Source organism: Pempheris klunzingeri, chromosome 11 (genome assembly GCF_042242105.1).
Source record: "Pempheris klunzingeri isolate RE-2024b chromosome 11, fPemKlu1.hap1, whole genome shotgun sequence".
NCBI lineage: Eukaryota > Metazoa > Chordata > Actinopteri > Acropomatiformes > Pempheridae > Pempheris > Pempheris klunzingeri.
The window spans coordinates 8,490,001-8,516,943 of NC_092022.1; the positions used below are offsets into that span (position 1 = coordinate 8,490,001).

Genomic DNA, 26,943 nt, shown 5'->3' on the forward strand with positions numbered 1-26,943 from the left:
AAAAGGGAGGAAGAAAAGACAAAAGTGAGAGAAATGCCTCCTCCTCACTTTTTTCTCTTCCTTATGCTGCTTCTGTACGGCCTTTCATGTTGGCAGTGAGGGCCTGGGTTTCAGCTCTGCGGCCATGTGAAAGGATGATGGTGGCCGCTGAGTTGGTGGAGGGGGAGGGTCAGGGCACAATGACATATACGAGAAACTGAGGAGGCAGGCAGGGAAAGAATGCTGGCCTTGTTGTTGGATGGCTTGACATTGATTAATGAGAGAGAGTAAGACAGAGAGAGAGAAGAGAGAAAATAAGAAGAGAGGGGTGGCACTGGTATAGTAGGCCAGACAGGGGGGGGGGGGGGGGGGGGGGGTTGGGGGGTTGGACTGTTGTAGGGGTGGGAGACTCCGGAAGAGCCCCAGGCTTGCACTACTGATCAGGAAGAGGGTAGCAGCAGTGTAACACTGCCCATCAAAAAATGTGTTTGTGTGTGTGTGTCTGGTGATACCCTGATTATTTAGCCTGAGGGAATGTCTGCCTTCTTTCATACGCGAAAACGCATGTAGGCATACACAATTCAACATAGGTCCCATCAATCCTCATTCATCAAAGCGCTTCTAATAGACTGCCATCATCATCATTAGTTGTCAGTTTGTTACACACACTTAAGAAGCTCAGCTGCTCCATGGAAAGGAAAACTGCAGTAGTCAGAACTCTACAGCGCATGGACCTTGTTGCTGAAGTTGTGTTTGATATTTGACTGGTTGGTCATCTATTTATATAACATGCATACCTGGTGCAATGGTTAGCAGCATCAGATACATCCAGAAAATAAATGCAAATTAGCAATATAAACATAATAAGACACATTTGTAAAGAGAAAACACAGAAAATGTGTGAATAATTTGAATCCCGGGTGAGCAAGTTGAAAATAATGTGCTACCATGTGTTAAATGTAATGTATGTACAACTCTCTCCAAGTCACACACCTGTTTCTTTCTTTAGCAATTCAAAATAAGCAAATAAGCCTACAGGACGTAGGGAGAGAGGAAAAGGCCTTGACATTAAGTGTCAATGGTTCACAGTTCATAGAACAAAAAGTTGATTATTGTGGTTGTACAAGTTTCTATGGACATTTTGTTACTTTTATCCTCAGGCAAATTTTAAGTGAAATGAATGTTTGGCATTAAAATGCCAAGATTGGGAGTGTCTCTTTAAAATCTTCGAAAACACATGTTAAAAGAAGCAACTCTTTCAAATGATTGAAATCAGGTTTTCTAATCTAATTCTAATCCTTCCTATCTTTCCCATCCTTGCAAATTCTAAAAGTTAAACTCTCTTCCATTTGGTGTCTATGCTGACTGGGTACTGTTGACCTTTTCTACATCACGAGCTACTGCAGGCCGCCTCCGTCTCCAGCCAAGAGGGATTTCAAAGCCTCTCCTGGATGTCCCAGGGTCCTTTGTCTCCACTCTCATCTATAGGTAAGCACAGTGTGCACCCCTCTCCCCACCACCAGCCTCTTCAAAACTCTGCACAATAGCCAGATTTCCTCCCAATTTGCTGGTAGAGAATAGGAGGCTCAGGAACTCCTTTCAGTAGCTTTGAATGGTGGGACTAATTCAGACTCAATCTTTGGGTTTGCCAGGCCTCACCCCAACCTAAGCTGGCCTTACTTTGGAGCTCCTGACTTTGGCTAATGCTGGGGCAATCCCACTGTTGGAGGAATTAGCCTTGTGCACATTTGTGCCTCTTTGGCGAGACACGCCGGCCTGCATTTATACTTTTGTGTATGCTGATATTTTAAATCTCACTTGCCAAGTGTAAGCCGAGAGAGCTTTCTCTGTAATGTTATGCTTCACACACTTACACTCATCTCCATCCAGCTTCCAAGTAAAAACAACGGGCCTCTACTGTTGGCCATCCCTGACTGACGAGTGGAACTGGCAACTTTTTCCATCACAGCCTCACTTCTCTAACCTCAAAGTGACCAGTGCCCCTTAAACATACATATATATGTGGTGAGTGTTTGTGCATTTTTTTAATAGACTTTGAGTTCACTCCACTGACCATTTGTTCTACTTGACCTCACTGCACTCCTCTCTGCCCCAATTATGCAAGCGCACACGTCCACTTTGCATATTTCTACTTCTTTTTCTCTTGACAGTCTTGAGGTCATTTCTAATCAACCACCCTTTGGTTGTACACACGCTACACTCACACATAGACACACCATTCTCACCAGAGTTCCTTAAAGACGCCCACCTTCTAGGTCCAAGGACTGCTATTAAAGCAATCAGGAGCTTTCTAAGCTAGGTCAAGAGCAAGGTGCTCACATGGGGATTGTGATTTGAATTATGCAAAGGGGGAATGGGACGAGAAGGAAGAAAATAGAAAGAGAAGGAGAGACACAGAGAGAAAGACGAGAGAGAAAACAACCAAACCCTTCATAGTCACATGGAGGTGAAATCTTGCAAACAAAAGAAACAGTAGAACTGAAAGTGATAAAGGTGGGCAAGTGACTTCTGATGAGACAAAACGGACTGAAATAGTGAGGAATTTAAAAGATTAGTCTTAAGTCCAAGACCCTGACCTTCAGACCTGATGAAGCATTAGAAAACACGGTGAGGACCGAAATGGTGGGACCACACGCAGTTTTGTGTGAGTGTATGTGAGTGTGTGTGTGTGTGTGTGTGTGTGTGTGTGTGTGTGTGAGAATATGTGTCTGTGAGATCAGCTTTCCCTGTGGTCCATTCAGTGTCTAGTGGCTCAGGATACTGAGACAAGAGGAGCGAGAGGAGAGAGAATTATCTTGAAATACGACTGGATTCTGTGCGTGCATGTGTGTGTGTGTGCGTGTGTGTGTGTGTGTGTATGTGTACAACAGAGACAGTGAGAGAAAGAGTCAGTAAGTGAATAGAGACAGTAAACATGGTAACTGTAGAACTGATATAGTGGCGAGGAGGGAAATGGGACAGGCAGAAGAAGTGTGCCTATTTTGTGTGATCTCAACATTTTACGTGTGTGTCCATGCATGCATATGTATGGGCTCATGCATTTTAACAATTAAAATCATTTTGAAGGTGAAGGGTGACTTCACTCGCTAAAAAACATTTCACACTTCTAAGGCTACGTGGCCTCGAAGAAGGTATCAGCTTTTTATTGCGTGATTTTAAGACATCCATCTTGAAGACTTGTGCCTCCAACTCAGATCAATTAAGGTGAATGGAAATAGATTCCAATGCCTTCGATGAGAATATATGTTTATGTGTTTGTCTGTTTGTTTGGCATTTGGGTGAATCAACCATTTCAAGTGAAAAAGAGTTCAGTCTCATTCTGTAACTAATGAAGGTGTTCACATTTACACAACTCCAGTTCTCTGCTTATGTTTAGAGAGATGAGGTAGGATAAAATTATATCACACTGAAATGCAGCATGAAAACAACAAGAGAATCAAATCAAAATAGACTTAAATAAAATCTAAACCAAACCAAAAACTAATTGAAAGTTCCCTCTGGTCAAAACTTTCGAGAGAAACTAAAAATTTAACTAACTTGTGGAAAATATAAGCCGATAATTGCCCCGGTGTCAGCATATGTCATTGTATGCGTGTCCCTTTGTGTGTATAGCTGAGAAGCCCTCTGGCCAAACCTACCCTGCGGTGAACATAATCATGGCCCTGTCGTCCCCAGGTTAAAGGCTCACTGCTGGGTCTTCTGGCACTAATGCAGTGCTAAACTATAGGGGTCACATTAGCCCCGGCTACTTCAGCATCCATTACAGTAGAAAGAACTCCATTCCCCATTAAAAGCCAACAGCAGGCTATGATGTGGGCCTACCTGTGATGGCCTAAATGAGTCACTTAATGATAGCTGTGCTGCAGGGAAGGAGTGCTCAGACAAAGAAATACTGATTGGATACTGATTTAGTGTGAGGGTCAGAAGAATATGAGTCAGTGTATCATATCAGTTCTGTCACTTTTGTCATTTCAGCAATAGCAGGGGTCCAAGATTCAAGTGGATATTATTAGAGATCACATATTTTACATACTTTTTGTTACTTTTTGTCATATTAATACACTGTGCAGCCTACTGCCCATGCTGTGAAACTGGATGTGCTTATAATATTTAATATTTGACCACAACTTCCACAACCTGACTATGGATTAGACCATGGATATAATGTCAGTTATGTACGTACCAAAAAACTCGACTCGACAGACCACAGCCTAACTCCATATAGGCCTATTTTTTTTCTTGATAAATGACTTATATGAATAATCTATTATCAGAATTGTGGACCGATTTTCTAGGGATCAACTAATCATTTAATCGGCTAATTGTTTCAGCACTACTAACCACACAGGCAGCTAGTTCATCAATTATTATAGTTTAAACACCCTTCACTGGATCTCTGCCATGTATTGTGCCTCTTATTTATGCTGTATGTCGATGTGTTTCTCTAAATAAACACAAACCACCTGTGGGTCATTGCTATATTATTGGAGCTCTGTTCGTCTCTCTGAGTTCATCTATTTATCCAGCAGACCAGGAGGAAGGCCCACAACATCTTGGAGGACAGAAATCAACTCCTGCATTCCCCTGGGTCCATCAAGGTCAAGTGCACAGCAAATAGGTTCAGAGCCTCCTTGGAGTCTTGGGGCCATATGGCAGGTAAGCAGTATGATTAATGAGAAATCTGGGCTGATTTTAGGGTTAATTGACTGTGTTAGTCACCCTTTGGATATGGAGTTTCTTGTCCTTTGCACTGCCACTGTTGACAGCAGAAGTTACTAAACAGACTTTTCAGAAATTGCTATGCTTAAAATGACTGTGGTTGCATGTTCATGTTTACCTTTTCAACCATAGCAGTCAACTAAACATTAGTTTTTTTCAAATGCGTTTTCTCTGTACCTGTTCTGATATTTCTCTCCTACCTCCATCTGTTCGCTTCCTCTCACTGCCTGTATCTCTCTGTGTTTTATATGCAATCTATTGGCTTATTCTCAACTGAAGCCCCTTTGTTGCCTGTGATGCAAATATGATGGCAATCAATACAGTTGAACTCAAATTAATTAACTGAAAATCAAATACCAGATTCTAGTGTTTGTTTACCTGAAATAAGCCTGGAAATGTCAGAAAAACTTGGAAATCCTGAGTCTACCGTTGCATAGCATACATATAGGTTCTGGTTCATCTCAGCCAACATATAGAGAGAAATTGGGTGTAAACATCAATGAAAACTTTCTCAATGGATGTTTGTATCCTGGCTGAGGGGTGTGGGAAGAGAGGGTGAGTGTGTCCCAGCAGCGGAGATGAGAAGAGGGTAAGTGAGCCATGTGGAGGAAGCCAGAGGGTGAGTGGTGATCTGTAAAACGATACCCTGCTACCTTCCCTGACCCCCCTGTCGGGCCACTCTGTTACCTGGACAAGATGGGAGGTATTAAGTGGCCCGCTGTCCCGCTAGGTTGAGTTGCTGATCCGCTAGCCAGAGAGGAAAGCCAACCCCTACTCCCATCTTCACTTCAGTGGGAGCGTTTGTTTTGATTTTTGTCCTCTCTTTCTCACAGACAAACCTGAGAGGCCCAATTTATCTGGGATAGAGTGAGGGGAAATAGGGCGCCTTGCCACTTGAACACTAGAACTTTAAGCCAGCAACGGTTCGTTGACTCTCTCTGCCAATGTCTTCCTTGACTGTAATGCAATGCTAACATACACAGAACAACCGAAAGCTTTTGATAATACATTAATGACAGATTAATAAATAAAACATCCCGATATAATCATTCAATTTTAGAAAATTGGAAGCAATAATTGAATATCACTGGTTCGTTGATGGATTTGCCAAAAAGCAGATGAAACGTGGAATTAAAACCCATCACTTCCATCATGACTTTTTTTTTTCTTGTAAACTTGAGGACATCTCTAGGTTTCCTGTGAGGAGTCAACAATGTGTGCTGGTGCCCACCCACATCCTCAGACCAGGCAACACAGCGACTGCCGAGAGAACAGGAGGAACAATTTGCTCATTCTCAACCAAAGACATGGGGGCTTTCGACGAAGGGAAAAAAAGACACCCAATATCCAAAATCCCTCTCTCAGGGCCATCATGTGAAGAATTCCCCCTCTTCTCCTACTTCTGTGCCCTCCCTCCCTCCCTCCCTCCTTTCCTCTTCTCTTCTCTTCTTTTCTTTTTTAATCAAGCCGTCTGGGGTTGTCAGGTCTTTTGAGACGAGGACTCCCAGCCATGTGAAAAGTTAATCCCTTGTGGGCCTTCTTCTCCGTGGCGCTCATCTCCCTGGGAACACTGGTGGTGGCTTGCAGGCAGGTGGTGGTGGGCGGGGGGAGGTGGAACGGAGGAGGGATGGATGGAGGGATGAAGGGTGGGATGAACACAGGGCCACCCTGATCAACGGATAGACTGGTACAGTCCATCACTCACTCTGAAGCCCACACCTGAATTTAGGGCCCGTCATGCTCCTGTCCCTCACCACATCGACCCCTCACCCACACACACACACACAACACCACCCTGATTCTATGCTAACAACACTTCTTTCTGCCCCCCCTTTTCCACCATCCTGCCTCCCTCCACCCACTTTGTCTCAGTCCCCAACTCCAAGACCTTTTGATGAGGTTCCCTGCATGACCGACAGACGGCTGGAATAGAGCGTAGAGAGGATTTGCGGCATGGAGAGCTAGTCGAGTGGCTTCTGAAGGATGACAGTGGTTCACAATGGAGAGGGTACTCCTGTTGCATTGTGCCCAAAACCTCCCCGGCGCAGAATTGACCCCCACCCCATCCTCCCCCAAGCCACTTGGCTTCAACCGTTCCTCTCTAGCCGTTTCACTGTGTGTCAAAGCAACAATCCCAACAGACTCCTCTTGGGCCCTCTGCCAAGGAATGAAGGACATGATAGATAACAATGGAGGTAAGACGAGGGGTTCAACGGTGCTTTTGTCAGGATTCTCTCAATGAGCCATTACAGGGACATCAACAGCAAGTACGAGGAACTAAGACACACGCCATCTCTTATCTCTACCTCAAACAAATCATATTTCTGGTTGAACGATGAAGACAGGATGTCAGAGAATGTGGCTTTCAAAAAGCTCCTCTGGCAGTCTGAAGGAGACAGAAAAATGCACACTTGAATGCTTTGCTTGCAGTGCACCTTTTCCTCCTCTGCCTCCCTCTCAGAGCGAAGTACCATTGGAAATATAGACAGGCTCAGTCAGCCATCTTAATCCCTCTCCCCTGTCCATCTCACGCTCACTCAATCCACCCTGACCCCACACACTCTCACTCTTTCACACAAACACACAACCACACACACACACACACAAACGCACACACACTCCTTCTCCCTCCCACTTAATGTGTCCCAAGCCCCCCCACCCTAAGAAAAGAGCTTGAGGCAGAGAGAATCTCTGTTGGAGGGGTGTACAGAGTGAGATTTGGGAGTTTGTAAAGGTCAGCGCGGACTTTGTTCAATCTGAGGGTTTATCTCAGCAACAGCAGGGCAGGACAATGGGGCCGCTCGCCGCGCAACAGAAACCCAAGCTGTGGCAGCTAAATTACTTCACTGATAAGGCCGAATTAGAAGCACTGGGACCCCGGAGGCCAGGAAAAGAGGAGGTGGGAGCAAAAAGAAAAGGCAGAGAGGAGAAATAGAGAGGGAGGGCACATAAGATTGAGAGAGGGGGTTGAAAAATCAATGGATCACAAAAGAAAAGATTTGAGTCTGTGATCTGGGTATAATTAAAGCACATGTTCTGTATTTTGTCATAGAAGCACACAATGTCTATTGCACAGACATCAGCACTTGACAGCACATTGGGATGCGAGTCTGATATATACAAGACTTATAAAGGGACATTAATATGTTAGTACAAAAGTGTACAGCTGAACACAAAACTCTGTGAGGGATGCTCAGCAGGCCCTGCGGTGATCCATCATATGAATTCTCAAGACGGGGCTGTGCTCTGTGCATGTGTGCCTATGAACATATGTGCAAATGCACAAGAACAGAAGTAAAGAGACGAAAAGAGAAAATAGGATATGGAAAGTGGCATAAAGACATAAAGTGATGGTGACTTCTGAAGCTAACTTGTACTGCTTGAGTGGTTTGTTAGGCACCATGCATGCATGTGTTTGCTATTGTGCTCTTACACTGTCCACTTGTATGTTTCCCTTGAATAAACAACATCAGCCACACAACATTAAAAGCACTTAGAACTTGTTCAGAAAGTGGCATTGTGAGCTCTTGGCCAGCAGAGGGGAGCAGGCTTTGTCACCAGAAACACTCTGCAAAGTGACATATAAAGAGTTTCTTTATAGACCAGGTTGTTCAGTATTTGATCTTAACTGTTAAATAATTAATAATGGCACATGACGTACAGAAGTGGTAGGAAAAATGATGACATTGATGACATAGGCAATAACAAGATATTGGTGGGATTTTCTTGTCATCCCCAACAATTATTTTGTGATCCAATAGATAAAATTCTGACGGTAAGGCTGGGGGCCGTATGCACATGAAGTCACACTCTAACACAATGTGACAATGCTTTTGTTCTGTTGTTTCTGCATCACATGGCTCAGGCCTAAGAGTCTCGGAGAACTAGAATATTTTTCTTTTTTTTTTTCCACCCCTCTGTGTTACCGGGTGGCATTCTGGGTACCGCTGCGTACCAGCTGTACCAACACCACCTCACGTCCTCTTCAGAAAGAGTGACACAGAGCAGAATCATATGACATTAGCAGAGGACAGAATGACTGGGAGGCTTGAAGTGCACTGCTCTGACCATTAAGTAGATTTGCAAAAATCAAGTTCTCTTGCCTTCACTTTTTTTTTCTGGACACCCAAACTAATAGTCAGGTTATTGTTCCCCATTGTTAGAATAAAGTGATTGATTTGTGTTTGTTTGCTCATTCATTTGTCCACTCGCTTGCTCACTCATTAATCTCTGCAGTCAGTGTCAGTGACATTCCTGAGATATTGCACTTGGTCTTAAGTTTGAATTTTCGTTTCCTGATGTTTCTTTCAGATAAGCAAACATCATTGTAGAAGCCCTTCACATTTCATACAGCCGTCTGTCATATAGTAGTTGCCATCAAGCCCTCTTAAGAGTTGCATGCATCTAATCTACACTATTTCGGGTCATCACACTCTCTTTCATATATGTAAATACCAGTTTTAGTGTCAGCTTTGTTTAAACAAGCTTAGTGGATCACTTGCATAATATGTAATGTAATTCTTGAAACATGCTCAAAGAACCATTTAATATGTTGTCTCAGGTCTCATTACCTTTTGAGGACTTTCATGCTATCATTTTTAGACTCCTCACCATCTTTAAACATAATAAACAAACATCCCAGTAAGCGTCTTTTCATTGCATATGTTTAAAGCTACTATACCTCTGACAATGACAATAATAAGAACCATTAAAATCAACCATATACCATTGCACCAGTGCTTTACAACGGCCACTAAAAATCAAAATTCACTGTCACTGTGACTAGTGTGCCGAATAATGCAAACAAAATTGAATGAGGCAATGATATCTCATAAAGGAGATGTCTGGGAAACATCTGTTTAAACTGTTATTTGTCATCTTGACACAAGCACTCGTACTAAATTAAGATATTACACCAAACTCCTGGTGAGATCCTGTTTTAGTTGGGGGAATTTGACAGATTTAGGATTATGTGGAAGGTGGACCAGTGCCCAAGATGATTATAAGACAGAAATATGGGCATGTGTGTCTGTGTGCACATAGATACACATGCAGGCACACGCACACAAGCACACCTCTGTAAATCTTGACTCTGTCAAAACCTCCTTGTTGTCTCATGCAGACCAGGTCTTGCTCCCAATGACAGTGGTGGAGAAAATGAGCGAAAATCACTCAAGCGATTCCGGATACTTTCCAAAGAAAAGACGTCCCGGCGTGTTCGACACTTCAACAATTCAACACTGTTTTTAGATCTAATGTCGTCATCGTGCTTAGCTTCTCACTCTACCCTGTTATTCTAAATGACGGAGTAGAGGAAAGAATAACATGGGAGAATGTCTTTTTCCTGCCTGTCGGTGTCTCTTTATGTTTGTGTGGATGTATGTGCGTGTGCTAATGTACAGTTTACATGCCTGTATATGTTCGTATTGAACCACATTACAGTATATACACACCCAAACCTAATGTACATTAATACTGAGCTTTCAAACAGAAAGAAACATTTCTATACTTATTATGAGATGATTGGTTAGTGAGAGCCCTCCCTCTCCTTCTTCAACCAATCATACTCTCTGCTTGTACCATGACTCTTTGACTCCAAGAGACGCACAATGTGCTGAAATGTTAGTCCTTATATGTAATAAAAAGTAATTAAAAAGCATAGCCGTGCGCTCCAATTTCCTCCTGGGCTCACTTAACATGGATTGAGATCTACAATACAGCACAATAACTGCAAGGAGTTAACAAAAGTAAGTATTTCTACAGCCAAGGCTTTTGGGCCGTGTTGTGTATCTGATTATGGAAAATGGCAATCACAACAGCCACGGGAACCTGATTAATAGGTCACCACCTCCTGCTTGAGTCACAGAAATGTTAAGCAGCACAAGGGATTGAGATTTAAAGTGAGGGGGAAAGGGAAAGTGAGTGGAAATGGAAGAAAGAGTGAGTGATCTGTGACTAATAAAGGTCTTGCATTGGAGGGTTTACATATACACACTCACAGACAAACACAAAGATATTTGACAAAATATGACAGAAAAATCAGTGCTGAGATAAGATGAGCCTCATTTCATGTCTAATTTATAAATATCAGGAAGGCAGAGAAGGGTATGTCTACATAATAGCATGAATCTAATCACCAATACAAACAGCATTTGATAAATGTCATCTTCCAGGGTGGCAAAGAGCAGTGTCATTGTCTGCTCCTGCCCTGAGGCCCTAACTGATAGGACTATTCATCAGGGCAATGATGAACGATGAGGTTTCACTACATGGGTAGTGGAAGAGAGGGGGATTGGATGGGAGTTACCTACGCTTCACCAGAGAGGACTGATGGACCAATGTGAGGTTTTAAAATTGATGTTTAAAGCACCTCTACTAAGAGAAACCTTATGCAATAAAGGATAGCATTGTGGTAGAGATGCGTGAGGAGACTGGGGGGGGTTATTCAGGCAAACAAGAGGTTCCATTGAGAATGGCTAGCTGGAGTGGCTGAGGTCTGAAACCAATGACCAAGTAATAACAGCCCAAATCCCAGGGACAATATTTGTCGAGTTCCACTCTCTTCAAAGATGGATGACTTTGCCCCATGCACTTCCTTGGGAGCCTGCGCACCTTTCATCTGAGCCCTGAAAATTAATTTATTAACTAATTAACAGATGTTGGTAACGGGTTATGAACAAATGATAAGGCATCAGGCTTCTAATCAAACCTGACATTTAATTTGCTGCCTTGCTTCCTCATTATCAATTACCATGTTCATTGAAGATAATTGACAATGGTTTGCATTGAGACACAGGAGGCTTGTCTTTAACAGCTTTCTTTAAAAAAAAAAAAAAAAAAAAAAAAAGCAGTAACTGCTGTAGTGTTTCTAGGGGCAACAGCGACCATATGTTTAATATTAGATGAAATCTGTTCCACTGGAGTGCTCCGAAAGCTGGGAAAATTGGATTAAATTGGCTAATGGCATGTTTAAAACCTACATAAAATGAACGTGAATGGAAGATATTACAGCACCCAGGCCTAAGACTTGTGGTGTTACGCTTTCTCTCTGGTGTTTTTGCTCCGTGTATAAACTTGGGGTTTCTGTCAAAGTCAAATAATGATGACAGAAAACCACTCACTGTTGGTCAATACTGTTATTAGAAACCACAGATTTGATATCCTTTTCATTACTATACGCACATGTGCCAAAGTAACTCCTTAGGTTAACACATAATTTCATATAACCACCATGAAAAGTATGCAGTTAGTTGTAAATGTATATGTTCATGATTTTCAAGATTTTAAAAGATTTGTTTGTCATCACAGCACTAATGCAAGATCAGGATACTTAATGTAGCCTTGCCTAACATGTTGTCTGTACATCAGTGCAACATTAAATGTTGTGGGTCAGTTAAACATGAAGTTAAAATAGTGGATATTTTGTGCAAAAATTACTGTCGTAATCCCTAATTTGCTTTTCTCAAAACTTCTCAAAAAATAATTCTCTTTACTATCTGTCTTTTGTATAGGCAGAAGTTTTGGAGTTGGATATCTTAAAACTAACTCTAAATAGATTGTACAAGTGCTAAGTGGAAAAATATGTTTTTTTTTTCCTTTTTGTACAATGTAGGTGAACTGACCTTTCAATATACAATTACCCTCTACTTTCCAATGAAACTGGATCTGAGGAGGTAAAACTAAGAAGGCCTGCTGTTTTTCCTGATGTGGCTTTAAGGAGAAGTACTCTTAGCTCAAGGCCAGGCTCATCAGAGAATGGTCCTGATTTGATTACTAAAAGACATGATAATGACCCCATTTACGTGAAGAGCTTCATGCTATATAATAGTCTACACAGTAGGGGTTTAAGTTAACCAGAGATAATGTTAAGACTGTCTAAAATGGATGATGAACAAATGGATTCCTGTGTTATGGTTAATGAATGCTTACTTTCTCTGACCTTAATGTAAAAGTCATAAGTGAAGCGGTAGAACATGACTGTCACCATGGGAGCACTGGGAAGCACATTAGTCAAGCAGGAAATGACTCTATCTCTCGTTATCTCACTCCTTCTCTTTCTCTCTCTGTCTCATGCTATCCATTCTCTTGGTGTGACTACTGTCTCCTGGCAGTCCCGGGGAGTTTCTGCCCTATCAGTTTGGTACCAGTCACCTTAAGGGCCAAACATCAAGATAACGAACGCCTTTCTGTGAAAGGCAAACAGATCAGACAAGTTCCAAGCTGCACCTTGAATGCCCTATAGGGATATCTTGCAGAATAAGAACTTGGCTATCCGCCCTCCTCAGGCAAAACACAAAAGGCGAGCAAACACTTTTGGAGGCGAGAGGTGGGTCAGGACAGATAAGTGTCAGGGTGCGCCAGGACTTCTTCTCCCTAAAGTTTAGAGACAAGGACGTTAGCTTAGCTCAGTGATTAGAGGGACAACAAAAGGTGCATAGCGTCAGCATGAAAAGTGAACCGTCATACTGGAGATTAAGAGGCTGAGAGAGGGTGAGGGTGATGCATGATGCCATGGCCGGATGGGTATCTGTCACGTAGAACCTTGGCGACATGAGAGTGCCCGCCAGATGTCTTAGCCTATCACTATGTCAATAACAGGGTAAACAGAAGAGCTAGCATTCTTTTTGCCTCTTTCCACACATCACTGAATGAATGATACTGATATGGAAAATCGGCCCCATAAAAAGTAAACACAAAAACAATGAGGGACAGAGAAAAAGAAGTTTGCCTGGCAACAAAGTCATCCCAAGGTCCACTGCTGCAAAGAGACAAATATGGCTGCAGGGCTGACATGGCTTCTGTGATACATGTTTTAGCGTATGAGAGCATTTGTGTTGACCTTGTCCAAAGGGTCTACATCACTGCACATCCCTAAAAATCAAAATGCACAATATGTCCTTCCTATATCCTCCTTATTATGAATCAGACTTCATGATAGCCTGAAGGTTTCGTGCTGTGGCAGACTACTGAGATTGATAATTACAAGTTACTAGTCAGTAAATCCTCCAAAACTGACAAGCAAGTAACTCCATCTTCTCACAGTTGGTGAGTCTGTGCTACGTTAACCTTCAAGCGAGAACTTTGTGAGATAGCAAACACTCAAGCTAAAGAAACAAAAGATAGTGAGAAAAGACAAAGCTAAGGAGTTTCAAAAGCCATGATTCAGAGGTGCAGAGACACGCCCATTGGTCACAGGGTAAGGAGAAGTGAGAGCAAACACCATTAATATCACTTCAAGAGGGCTTGGCCAAACAGTTTCTTTGCCTCACGGATATTCTGTATACAGACCTTACTGAGAGATTTGATTTTTTTCTTGTTTTTCCTCTGAAGATCAAACTCAAAGTCGTTACTGCTTGTTCCAATTAACATGCGGTGCTTCCCCTAAACACAAATGTGTTGCACCCTCTCCTGCCATCTGAACACCCAAAGGAGTTAGATCAGTGAGTCCCCTCATTGCCAGCCGGTGAAGAGCACAATATCCCCAGCCATTGTACGGTGACAGGACTATATCAATAGGCAAGTCAGGTCAATCTACCGGCCAGATAATAGCAGCAGTCACTCTGACAGTAGATCCCCACACTGAACTCTCTGAGGGCCTTGACTCACTCTGCTTGCTCAGGCCTTCCTATCCTGGGGGGTTGGCAGCCATACACACACACACACACACAACCAGAGAGACACACACACACACACACACACACACACATACGGTAGACCTGGGGTTCTGCCGTTCTATCATGTTGTGCTAAAGGGGGAGCATAATGGTTTTTAAATGGATGACTCGGTGCTGGCCCAGAGAGGGAGTTTGAGACAGAAGAGAATGGCCATGGCCTGCAGCAAAGCAGCTCTTAGATTGAGCTGTCCGTCTCGCTGAAATGAGTCTGAGTTAACACCTCTTCCAGTCCCTGACGCCCCAGGACAGACAATAGTAGGCTTCCTCTCTGCCTTGCTCTTTCTTCTTTCTTTCCCTCTGTGTCTCTATTACTCTATCTGTTTCTCTCCACTGCTCTACACTTCCACTAAAATATCCGCAAAGCACCACAGCCTCTGCCATGTAATTGTTAGAGCTGTTTGGCTTCGTTGGTAGACCGCGGTGCTCACAAAGCCAGCATAATGAGTTATTGCCAGTCTTAGTAAAAAAAAATCCACAAAAATGCAGTCAATATACTTAAACTGTTTTGGACTCGAGTGTACTACACAGATGGCATATATCATTGTTGATGAGCAAAAACCCTATAACTGTAATTTTGGTTATTTCATGTTTTGAGGGAATTTGTTCACGATAAGTACAATTTCTACAATCTCTGATTTTATGATAATTCAGTCAACATAAAACAAAGTGGTCATCAAGAAGAAAACAAGGCTTTTTAATTCAATGGGGCATTTTGGAAAGAAACGGTTTGCAATTTATCAAAATGTGGAAGCCAAGTTAAACTAATCACTCTGATAACTAAATTTAGCATTTAATCCAATTTTGTCTTCCTACAAAGAAGTGTTGAGACATAATGTATGAGGCCTTGGTTAGATATGATCACATTTACACCACAGAGATCTCAGATGACTTCACATATTATCTCTCATAACATATCCCTCTGTTTTGGCAGGGGACTGTTGTAACACACTCACATTTACAGAATTTCCATGAGTATCAGACTCCTCCAACATTTCTGATGCTGTGAGAAATGTTTTTTGCATCATCTTTGCTTGCTATATCAATCCACCATTAATTCATGTTTCTTTCTTGTTTCTTTTAACATCTTTTTTCACTCAGCCATACTTCTGTCGCTCCCTTGCCTGTCTATTTGTCTAAGACCAGAGGCAGTAGATGAGTGCAGGGATAGATGGTGAAAGAGGGGAGAAAGGGGGTGTATGGGACTCCTAGGGGAGTCTGTTGATGACTATCAACAGGCTGCCTGTTATGACTATCTGTGATAAGAGTCTAGGAGAGGAGAGCCCCCGAAGGTTTCCAGCCCCAAACCAGACAGGATATCTTTAAAAAAATAATACAGCCTAAGCCAGAGTGAGTCCTCCAATGACCACTCAGGAGGTTCAGGAAAAGAAGACGGATCAATCATTCCCTTCTGACAGGTTGGGAGGCAAAGACCAAAAATTTTTCCTTGAGGGGAAACATAATTGACCTCAAGCTAACAGCAAAATGCTATTTGATCTGAAAAAATTACATTGTTCTCCAAAGAAATTTCCAAAATGCCACCCAAAAGATCAAGAAAGTGCCAAAGTCGGTGGTAGATTCTTGACTCTGTTCATGTATGTACTGTTCTCATGAGGTGGTCTATTAAACTTCAACTTGAGTACAAACTCCATTTTAAAGTCACCATAAACTAGACATCTTAAAAATACAACAATATGCTGAGTCAAGAGCAGATATTTCATTTCACCATTGGAGGGGGTATGATAAACACACAAAAATATTCAATATGAAAAATATTCAAGAGCAGTTCCTAAAGGGGATAACTATTATCATTATATAGTACAGATGATATATACATAATACAATACACATAATATAATAGTGAAAAAAGTGCTTTACAAGCTTTTTGCCACTCATTCACCCACCGTTGACACTTTGACATGTGATCAGTATACGATCCTTACCTCCTGAGCCACAGCTACCCTAAAAAATCCTAAAACTCCTGATCACCTTCACAACAAGGCACATAATATCTTCTGATGAGCAATGGCAACAACAGCCTCTGCTGCCACAGCAGTTACAGGATTTAATTCTGTTGATATCGGAGCGACGAAGGGTACAGCACTATTCTAACCAGAGCAAAAATATCGAAGAAGAACAGACATTGACAGAAGACCAGCAATCACATTTTGAAACTTAAAAACACACTGTTTTGCATCTATAATTAGCACAAGCTTTTTCAAAGCATGCTATTATATCATTCAAAATTATACATTTATCTTTACAATAATATCTTGAGTGGGACAACAACTCATGTTTTTACCAGGAAGGAGGGATCTGGACCCCTGTGCCCCTGTGTAGTTTCCACCCATGAGCTGAGTCTCTCCCTTTTTGGGGAGAGGTGTGTGTGTGTGTGTGTGTGTGTGCGTATGCCAGGACATTTCTGTGAGCACATGTGTGAATGTATCTCTTTAGAGCTGAAGGTGGCCTTTTTTCCTACAAGCCAGAGAGCTAAAGCTTAGCTGATGAATATGCATTAGTCGAGTCTGGGGAGAAAAAAGGAAGGAGGAGGAAAACTGAGAGAAAACATGAGCACTACGGAGAGAGTGTAGCTTTTGGAGAGGTGCCCTTTGCACCCCGAATGGCTAGCCATAATATGAACTTTAAAAAGGAAAATGTTCAACCTGGCTCACTGCCACATAGCGTGTGCCTGTGTGCTCTAATCGCCTGCATGCTCCTGCAACTGTTAAGAAGAAAACAGAGTGAAAAAAAGAAAAGACGGCTTTGGTGGAAACCACCATGAGTTCTTCAGACTGAACCTATTAAGGGACCCCTCAGAGATTCCAAGTCATTGAAGGATTCATTAACATTTCTTTTTTCAGACATTTATTTATAACATTTTTCTCTTGAGAAACTGAAAAAATGAGCCTCATGCTTAGTGAATGTAACTACCAATATCACTGAAAAATCTATTTAATTCTATGCAAATATTCTCAAATATCTTCATACTCCATTTTACTCTGTGTTTAATTTATTGACAAGTACAAAGCTGAACAAATAACTGAAGTACAATCTGCTTACATTAAAAAATTCTTATTCCTGCTCCTTTGATACTAGATCTACTCCGTTTGCCTAAATATTCCATCATAGATTTAGTGGGCATCTGTGATGTTCTGATTACCATAAAGGTCGTGCCATTGCTCGTCTGATTGTAGTGCAAAATATGAGAAGGATGAACTGAACAACAAATTCTTCCTGTTCTACAAGTGAACTTTATCATTTTATCTTGTCAATTTATGTAGTCCAGTTTGACACTCAATATAAAAATTTGTTTAAAATGACTTTATTTTTCTGGTTTTCTAAATGCATAATTGCCAGAAGCTACAATATAATCTATGAAATTAGCCCAAAATTATGTTCCAATGTTATAACCTTGCAACTGTGTACATCAGGTGATGGTGTCTTGTTCAAGCACATCATGCCCTTTACAACATGGTGCTCCAATGATTAACTTGTCAAAGTCTCTATTCCTTATTACATGAAAATGTAATATAAGACCATGTGAATGACCGGCCCCCTAAAAATGAAGAGTCAAGGAGTCAGTGAAATGAAAAGCAGGCCAGTATATTTCATCTCTGATTAGGCATATGAGAAAGAGAGAAAGGGAGACAGAGAGAGAGCGACAGAGATCGGGAGTTTCTTTTTTTTCCCTAATGAGCTTACTGAAGCAACTTCAATATCCTCTAATGTCATGTTGAAATGAAAATTAATAGTTCAATATGCCGCCACCGCATTGGGCCATGCTTCTTCCATTTCCATATCGGGTGGCGTGACCAAATGAGTGTGCTTACTCGGACCAGGGCCCAGAGAAGCTGATACCTCCACTAATCAGCCAGATTTTTCCATCTGACATTGCTGTGCTGCTGGGATTCTGGACCAGTGTGTTTTGTATGTGTGTGTATGTTTGCATGTATGTGCTGGACAGAAGATGGGGTTCAGTCATACAGGGGACACAAATGGAATGGGCATCTGTGGTGATAATGAAGCGTGATGGCTGGGAATGTGAATGCATGAATGAGGAGCAGCTCATTCATTCACTTACCCTCTTCAGTGTTGCTTCATTGTGTCTAACACTTTCATTGCATATCTCTCTGTACATTTGTGCTACAAAATATGTAAGTGGTCAAAAGTAATAATTACAGTTGTGGTGAAATGAAAGAAGAAGAAAAAAAAACAGTAAACCAAAAACAAAGTGCAAAGAAGCCGAACGGGTTCTTACCTCCCATCCAAAGGAACTCTCTTTGCCTGTGGCCCCATGATGCAGCGTGCTGTGCAGACCAAACCTCTCACCAGCACCAATGTGGGTCTTGGCCCAAACACCCAGGCCGGCACCGGGCACAGAGGACTCCCGCAGCTCCAGTTCGCTGGGAATGGGAATGTCGTCGGGAATGTAGACAGGTGCCTCATAGGGGGAGCCCTCCTTGGGTGTGGTGAAGTCCTGCTCATTGCTGCTACTGTTGCTGTTGTTGTGAAGGTGATGGTGGTGGTGGGTGGCGTAGATGTGGGGGTGCAGCAGGTGGTGGTGGTTGCTGTTTGGATGGGAAGGGGTCGGTGAGGGCAAGGGGGACATGTTGATGATGCTGTCTTCAGCGTCGTCTTCTGGGCTGTCGGCACCACCGACGCTGCCGGCCACTAAGCCCGGGAGGTCTGCCTCTGTGTCGTACATGCTGTCCACTGGCTCACTGTCATCTGTGCAGCAAAACACATACAGAGACGATTGTTAATAGGCGGGTAGAGAGGTAGAGGAGGTAGGTAGGTAGGAGTTCTTTAGGAAATGAATCCATGGAGGTCTTGGATTTACCGTTAGCATGTTGGTGTTGGTGGTCTGAACGTGGCCTACATCCTATTACCATCCCTAGTAGACACCAAGCATCTAATGACTTCTTGAACCTAAATCATACCACTTCAATTTTCCAAACCTCTAAACTGTTTGAAAACCACACTATGCGATGAGAGAGTGTCCTCAGAAAAAAAAACCTGTCAATCTGATGGCCTTCAGATGATGCTGAGCTCGCATATTTTGTGATTTATGTGAGAAAAGCCAGACAGACGAAGAGAAGAAACTCCAGATAAGCCAAGTTCTTGATGGGAAAAGTTCTCTATTCCAATGCAGTTGCTGTTTCCTGTCAGGACTCATCTTACAAATAATCACTGTGTCTATCACTGACCTGGTTAGCCCCGTCACCAATCATTATTCTCATGTCCAGAGACTGACGATATGATTGTGGCGGCTCCCCACGATCTCACCATTCCAACATGAGTGAAAATGATGATGAGCACCACAAGCGTGTGTGCATTTCTGTGGACTCACATTACATTTGGCTTTGAGTTTCATCGCGTTAAACTTGCTAACTTTTTTGGGACAGGGAAGTTTTGTGCATGTACGCGTATAAATGCATCTCAGAGAGCTGTATACTGTGTGGGGCATGTGGAATTTAGGACTTTTAAATACTCTTCCTCATTCTGTACGTATTTGTTTGTGTGTGTGTGTGTGTGTGTGTGTATTTGCTTCAGCACATCTATGTGTGTCTCCTCCCTCGGCAGATCCCGGTGACTTTAGTCAAAGCACCACTGCAGTTTTACTATCTAAACACAGGGACTGGCAATCAGCAGGCTAACTAGGCCCAAAATTACAGCAGGAGTGCTTCCAATCAAGCTCTCTCCCTCTGTTAGCCTCCATCTAGGCCTGTGCCAAGCCTGCCACCACTTCCCAGCTTTTGGCTGGAGCTGAAACATGACATTTTAAAAATGTGCTTGTTAGTACATGGAAGTTTATTAGGTCACAATGAAAGCTTTTGGGTTGAATTTTAATAAAAGTTGATGTAAGAGATATGCATCATTAATAAGGTTAACTACAGAAACAACTAATACCCTCTGTTTCAAGAGTGTACTAATTTGTCATTAATTTTTCTGTATGCGCTTGATAAAGTGAAGAGGGAAATACTGACGGTTCTAAATTGTAGAATGATTGAATGAGCTGGTCATGAAAGTAAAAAAGTCATCACTGAAATTGTACAAGAGCACATTCATTGTACAGTGCATCAGTTTTTTGCTCTTTGATAAATATTTGGATTTCAGCCCAGTGACACATATGGACTGTGAAAGTTGTTAAATTAACTGACATGTAAGTTTTAAATGTGAAATGTGAAACTATGAAAGCATGCGACAAGGGCTTTTCAGCGCCTGGCAAACCTGCAGCCTGTCCACGCAGATCCGGGAAACTTATCATATAAAGCTGCAGCAGTAAAATCCAGCGTTTTATGACTGATTCTGCGTCATCCAGTGAATTTGACTGGAAAAGAACCCATTTTTTAATGATCACTGCTTCATAGGGGCTCAGACCAGGCGTGCAATTAAGCATTGGAACATGTGAGCCAGCAGTAGCTTCCACTTTTCGCAGATCAATTAAAGTTTTATAACTCAGGCCTATCTGCAGCTCCCTCTACACAATCAAAAGTGTTTTCAGGCTATTAAACACTTTTTTTTTCACTCACTCTCCCCCACTCTCACTGGCACTTGACCCAGTGAGAGCAATTTTGACAAGCAGAAAGACAGCCATGGAAAATCTATTAAATACTATTTCGCTTTAAGAGCCTCTGTGCACAAAAAAATGCACAGATCGTTACATCAAATAATTAAGTAACAAGGAGAAAGAGGGAAAAAAACTCTTAATTTTAATGAACAAAACATCTTTTGTGAGATACTTAAAGCAAGGCAGAAATGGTAGTCGCAGTGTGATATTAAACAAGTTCAACTCTCACTCTTAGTTAATTCATAAAATAGTTGCCTGGAGACAAAACTGGGAAATTTTTAGATTATTTGCCACCAGAGACAAGCTTTCTCACCCTCTGCAAGACAAGCTGACCATGTTCGACTATCACCGAAAAAAGTTGCAGATGAGAAAAGTAAGCAGGAAAATAACGAAAGGGGCCTGGAAGAGGACAAAGAGGAGGCGGCGAAGAGTCTCAAAACTGACGACTGAGCTGCTTTTAAACAGCTGTATGTTAGTTCTGAGTCTCAAAAGACCCAGAAAGAGATGTTAGGTTCGTCTCCCTCAGGGCTTCTTAAAAAACACCCGGGCCAGATAGTGCCTTCCTCTCCCTGGCTCCCTGTGTTGTTCTTTCTCTCTCTGTTCCTCTCGCCATCTCTTTCTCTTTTACGGGGAGCTATTTATCCTGATTACATCAGGGGTCAATCATTAATTCGCACCTTGGGGGTCCCGGTGCTGGCTGTGGCTACAATGGGCTGCTTGTTCAGCGGCTGTTATTCCAGTGGAAAACTACGTTGCTCTGCCTGAGAGCCGGGCCCAGGCCACATGAAGGCATCCCATTTATTTGATAAATTGTAAATGCATGCCATAAACGGAGCTCTTTTCTTTGTAGCATAGCTTGCAATAACAAAGATTTTAGGGCACGTATGAACACAGATGCAGGCTATCACACAAACACACATCTGTTTGCAACTGCAGGAGCTGTTACTGTACTCTAAACACATATGCAAGAGATCAGATGGTGTTGTAGGTAAAGATGATATCTCATAATTACTGCATGTTACAGTGAAGTTACAAGATATGGCATAGATATGACATTTATATACACTAACCTCTAAAATACACATTAATAATGTCATTTCCAAAGACAAGCGCTAACACAAGCCATTAAAGAAAAATCTGACTATACTTCCTTTAAAGAGTCAATGTGAAAAAAATTATTCAAAAAAATATGAAAAGCTGATAACATTGTAATCAGCGTTGCCATGGCAAAATAACTTGACACGGTGCTGAAAATCAGCGGTTTAATCGGAGGGCCTTACAACAGGCAAATTGTTCTGTGGTTGTGTTTAATCAGAGCACTCTAGACTTAAATGCAGAAAGATAGAGATCTGGAGTCATTTTCTGCCGTCTGCCTGGACGCACACAAACACATGTGCCTTGTGGCATATAGACTGAGCCGTATTGTCGACGTGGTCTGGGTAGAAAGAAAAAACACTGACTGCATGCAGGAAATCTGGGAGGGAACCTATAAATACTGCATCAAATAAGGAGCTACTCACCTCTTGTAGATAAGTCATGCCACCAATGAGAAATGAATCTTTGTAAAACTGTAGCCAAAGATGCATTTTTACTTGTATATAGGGATGCACATATTGTAAAGCACTGCTGACCACAGGCTAGAATGGATGCCAACAATAGCGTCAGTATTCAGAGCCAGGTGTACGCGTTGCGAGAGAGCAAGCAGCACTGTGGAGCCATGGCTGTGGCTATGATAACAATAAAAAGAGAGCTGGAAATAGAACATGTGTGCCAATGATGGCCATCATAAAGCACACACGTCCTATTTTCCTCACTGCATTCCCTCTCCAACGCACACAGAGACTGTATCTTTGTCTGGCCGTAAATTGATCTGGTTCAATTCAAAAGGAAAGCCAGCCACTGATGAAAAGACAGTATCCAGGGAAAAGGCAAAACTATGCAAAATTCTGCACCGGCTCCAAATATGGGGAGAAAAGATTGTCTGGTGAAAAAAAAAAAAAACGAAGGCAGGGGGAGAATGTGTGGACCATGACAGATATGAAAAATGGGTAGCTGGTTGAGCAATAAATGACCAAACATTTTGATGTGGGAGCTCTGTGCGTATATGTGCACATATGTGTGTCTAAGTGTGTAAGTGGCGGCATTGAAACCCAAGCCTAATCTGCTGTTTGTGCCGGGATATTGTGTCAATATGGTCCCACTTAGCTACATTATTGGGCCACAGAGTGATATTGGTACCTGTTCCTCTGTAGTAAGCAGGCCTTTGATGATTCTGTCTCCACACAAAAGAGCCTAAAACACCCTCTTGTTTTAAAACAGGAGGTCCGGAGGAGAGAGGCAGCTGTAAAAATCAAACAAGTGCAAATCAAAGGTAGAGCGAGCGAGAGCGAGAGGTGAAAAACTGTACAATTTTTCCACGGTGGCACCATATATTCAAAATGACGTATAAATGGAAGCATGTGACGAGGCAGCCGAGAGGCAGGGGAGAAGGTGTGTGTTTGGTGTGTGACTTTGTGTGTGTGTGGTTGGAAGTAGTGAATGTGCAATGGGGGCACGTTCAGCTGCAATACAAGCAAGCCTCTCCGAGCGAGAACACCAGACTGTTTCCCCTTGTAAACGCACCAGGGAACATTTCCAAGCAACACTTTAAAACTACAACACGGCTTCTTCAGAATAGGTAAAGAAGGATCACAGTGGCAGAAAAAACAAAAGGAGCACAGAAAGAAGGAAAGGGCAGATGGAAAAGAGGGACAGAGGGTTGCACATTTGCTGCTGCTCTGCATAACAATTACACAATAACCATAACATGTTTCAAATATATTTGCTACATTACAAGTTTCTTTGACAAGATGTGTGAGAAAAATCCTGTTTTTGACATTTAAACAAAACTTTTTTATTACCAACGGAATTGAAACCCACTCATACTGAACCACACATACATTGAGCATGGTCTTCAGTGTGTGCATCTGTATGTGTCCTAAATGAGTGCTCTCTTATTATCTTTGACTGGAACAGTTATCTGTCCGTAGATCCTGCTAGGGGGAGCTGTCCCTAGGCTGTTCTCTCTCTCCATCTCTTCTCTCCCTTACTTCCTTTCTCTTGTAGTAAAACTAATCACAGCACTCATGAACAGTTCAACATTTCCACATAAAAACAACAGACAACTGGACTGAGTTTTGTCACTGTAGCTCAGTAAGGAACAGACTGGAGCTTTTGTGTGTATTTTGTACACAAGTGTGCACTTTTGTGTTTGTATGTCGCAGTGATGTAACGCAGCTGATGTATTGATGTGTTATTTGTGCTGAGCAGCCTAAAGGCACTCTGTTCTCCAATGGTGTGTGTGCGTATGTATATGTGTATACGTGTGTGCCTGTGTGTGTGTGTGTGTATGTGTATGTGAGTGTGTGAGTGTGTATGCGTGTGCACTAAGATCAAGCCTCCAGGCAAATAGAAGACAGCAGGCAACCTCCTGCAGCTGAGAGCAGGTGTGTGTGTGTGTGTGTGTGTGTGTGTGTGTGTGTGTGTGTGTGTGTGCGTGTGTGTGTGTGTGTGTGTGTGTGTGTGTGTGGTGGCCCTGTGGTCCCAAGGGGCCCGAGTTGTTGCAGACATTTATTAACAGGGCAGATTAATAGCACCAGAGGAGAACATGTTCACAAACATGATAAATATTAATAATAATCAATACTGAGTTACATTTGCCAAATTGAGTTGCAAACGCCGCAAATGGGGGAGGGAGAGAGGGAGGGAGGCGGGAGAGGGGCAGAAACTGAGAGGATGTGGAGAGAGTGGAGCTGGATGAACTAGAAGGAGCAGAGGGGAGACAGAAGGGATTGGCAGGTGAAGTAACAAGAGACGTGATTTAACTACACGAAGCGGTGATGGATACAGACCAAAACTGTCACAAAGGGAGTTGTTTTATTTATATACACATCTCATCTGTACAGTCACTTGTTTAAATGAAAGAGCCTGAGAGAATGAGAGTCAGCTTTATTATGACAAACCTATCCACGCAGAAAAAAACAAAAACGTACTGATCAAGATAATTTCATTAAGCGTTAATGTAACTCAAGGCATTGCTACTTAAGATAACTACTAAATATTTTGTTTATTTCCCTTTCTACAGGGCTCACAGACAAGGGACACATTTGTGGGACATTAGCACCAGAGCAGTGATATCAGCAAATCCTGAAAACACACAGTGCACATTCACACAAACAAAGTGGTGTGTCAAGGTTTGAACCACCATAGTCAAATCTTCTCTAGCATGTCAAATCATTCATAAATCAATTTTAGGGTAATGTCACTATTGGGACTACTTGTCAGTATCCAGAGAAGCGACAGAAATCAATAAAATCTTTTCGCCATAATTTGAAGACACATGCATCAAATGTAAAGTGCATATTCCCTTTACGAACTCTATTTAAAGCATATGTAAAACAAATGCAGTTTATCCTGACAAGATGACAGAAGTCAGGATGAAAAGAGAACACTTTAAACAATACAGCAACAAACTATTGCACTACTCTGCAATGTCTTTCTTTTTCTCTCTTGTTCTGAGTGTGCATGTCTGTGCGTGTGCCCGTGCATGTGTGTGTGTGTATGTCCCAACACCCACTTCTAGTGCAGCTTCATTTAGCAAGCCACTCGGGAGGCCAGACAGCCAGCTAAGGGAGTACCAAGGCAGACAGCATGCAGAACAAACCCATCCATTATTATTAACCAGGGAGGAGAGAGGGTTCGCTTGTGTGTCTACTTGTGTGCACATCAGAGTGAGTGTGTGGAGGAGGACGTATAATTTTGGCAACACCTTCAGTTTTAGTGTTAGTCTTTGGTCTAAATGTGAAGTAGTAGTCACATGTTTTTATTGATTCAGTAAAAAGTCATGACTTATTGATCAACTTCCTGTCATATCCATCCAAAATTAAAAGCTTAAAAGCTTAAAAACAAAAACTATTCATTTTACCACCAATTACCACAAACATGTCCATGCAATATTCACACGGACCTGTAAATCTTTGTCTTTCTCTTTACAGCAAATTTCTGATCTCCGCAGTTGTTCACATAAAAATAATACACTTTTACAAGCCACGGTCAAATGAAAATCAGCAATTCCTGAGCCTAAAACGTGTGTTATGCGCCAAAACTTTACCGGGTAACGTGTCTGCATGTGTGGGCAGCGTCCTCGCTTTTTCTAGTTACTATACATTAGCTGTATGTCTGAGGTTGTACTAGTGTGTTCGGGGGGGGTGTTGCAGTGGGGGGATGGGGAGGGGGTGATGATATTCACCTCTGCCACAGGAAGCAGCCTACACCCATACATCAGTCTATTACTCTCCAGCCACGCTCCGCTCTGCTCCTCTCTTCTTCTCGCCTGCTCCCTCCAGTCATTAGCCAGTGAATTAACGACAATCCAGCGTGCTATTAATCACCCTGACAAAAGTGTTAGCATTGCCTGGCTAGGCCGGCACGAGACTAAGGAGGAGAAGGGTGGTGCTGGGGGAAGAGGGTGAAAGAGAGAGAGTGAGTGAGGTGGCGACAAGGGTCATGGGAGACTAGGGGGTCTGACTGGTAGGAAAACAGAAGTGAGAAAGGATGGAGAAGTAGCGAAGGAGAAGATGAGGAGCGGGAGAAGCAAAGGAGACGAGATGAAGTGAAGGGAGCATGGAAGAGGACTGGGGGGGTGAGCAAGAAAAAGGAAAGACACGGAAAATGTCTGTGTCCGCACGAATGTGTTTGATATTAGATGTCTGGTGTGGAACAGTTACGAACAGTTAAATACAGAAAGAAAGTAAACTGTACTCAAAATGAGATCCTATCAGTGAACAAAAATAATAAAGCAGTTGACAAGCAGTGGTCTTGAGAAGTTCAGTAGGCAAAGATACTGCAATTAGGAATTCCATGTTTAAATACTACAATGGCATTTATTTCTAGTTCAGAATAAAAGACTGAATGAAATTACTGTCAGTCAAATTAAAAAAATCCA

At 42.3% G+C, this 26,943-nt stretch overlaps 1 protein-coding gene across 5 annotated transcripts in view; it reads right to left on the reverse strand.

Moving 5' to 3' along the window:
- prdm16 (PR domain containing 16) overlaps positions 1–26,943 on the reverse strand; it is a 172,648-nt gene that overhangs the window by 95,185 nt on the left and 50,520 nt on the right. For 4 of the 5 annotated variants that reach the window (XM_070839877.1, XM_070839879.1, XM_070839878.1 and 1 more), the window contains exon 2: positions 18,648–19,117. The exons of the other annotated variant lie outside the window; for it this stretch is intronic. In XM_070839877.1, coding sequence (XP_070695978.1) covers positions 18,648–19,117 — 470 coding nt within the window. The remainder of the gene's footprint in view (positions 1–18,647; positions 19,118–26,943) is intronic. 5 annotated transcript variants of the gene reach the window in all.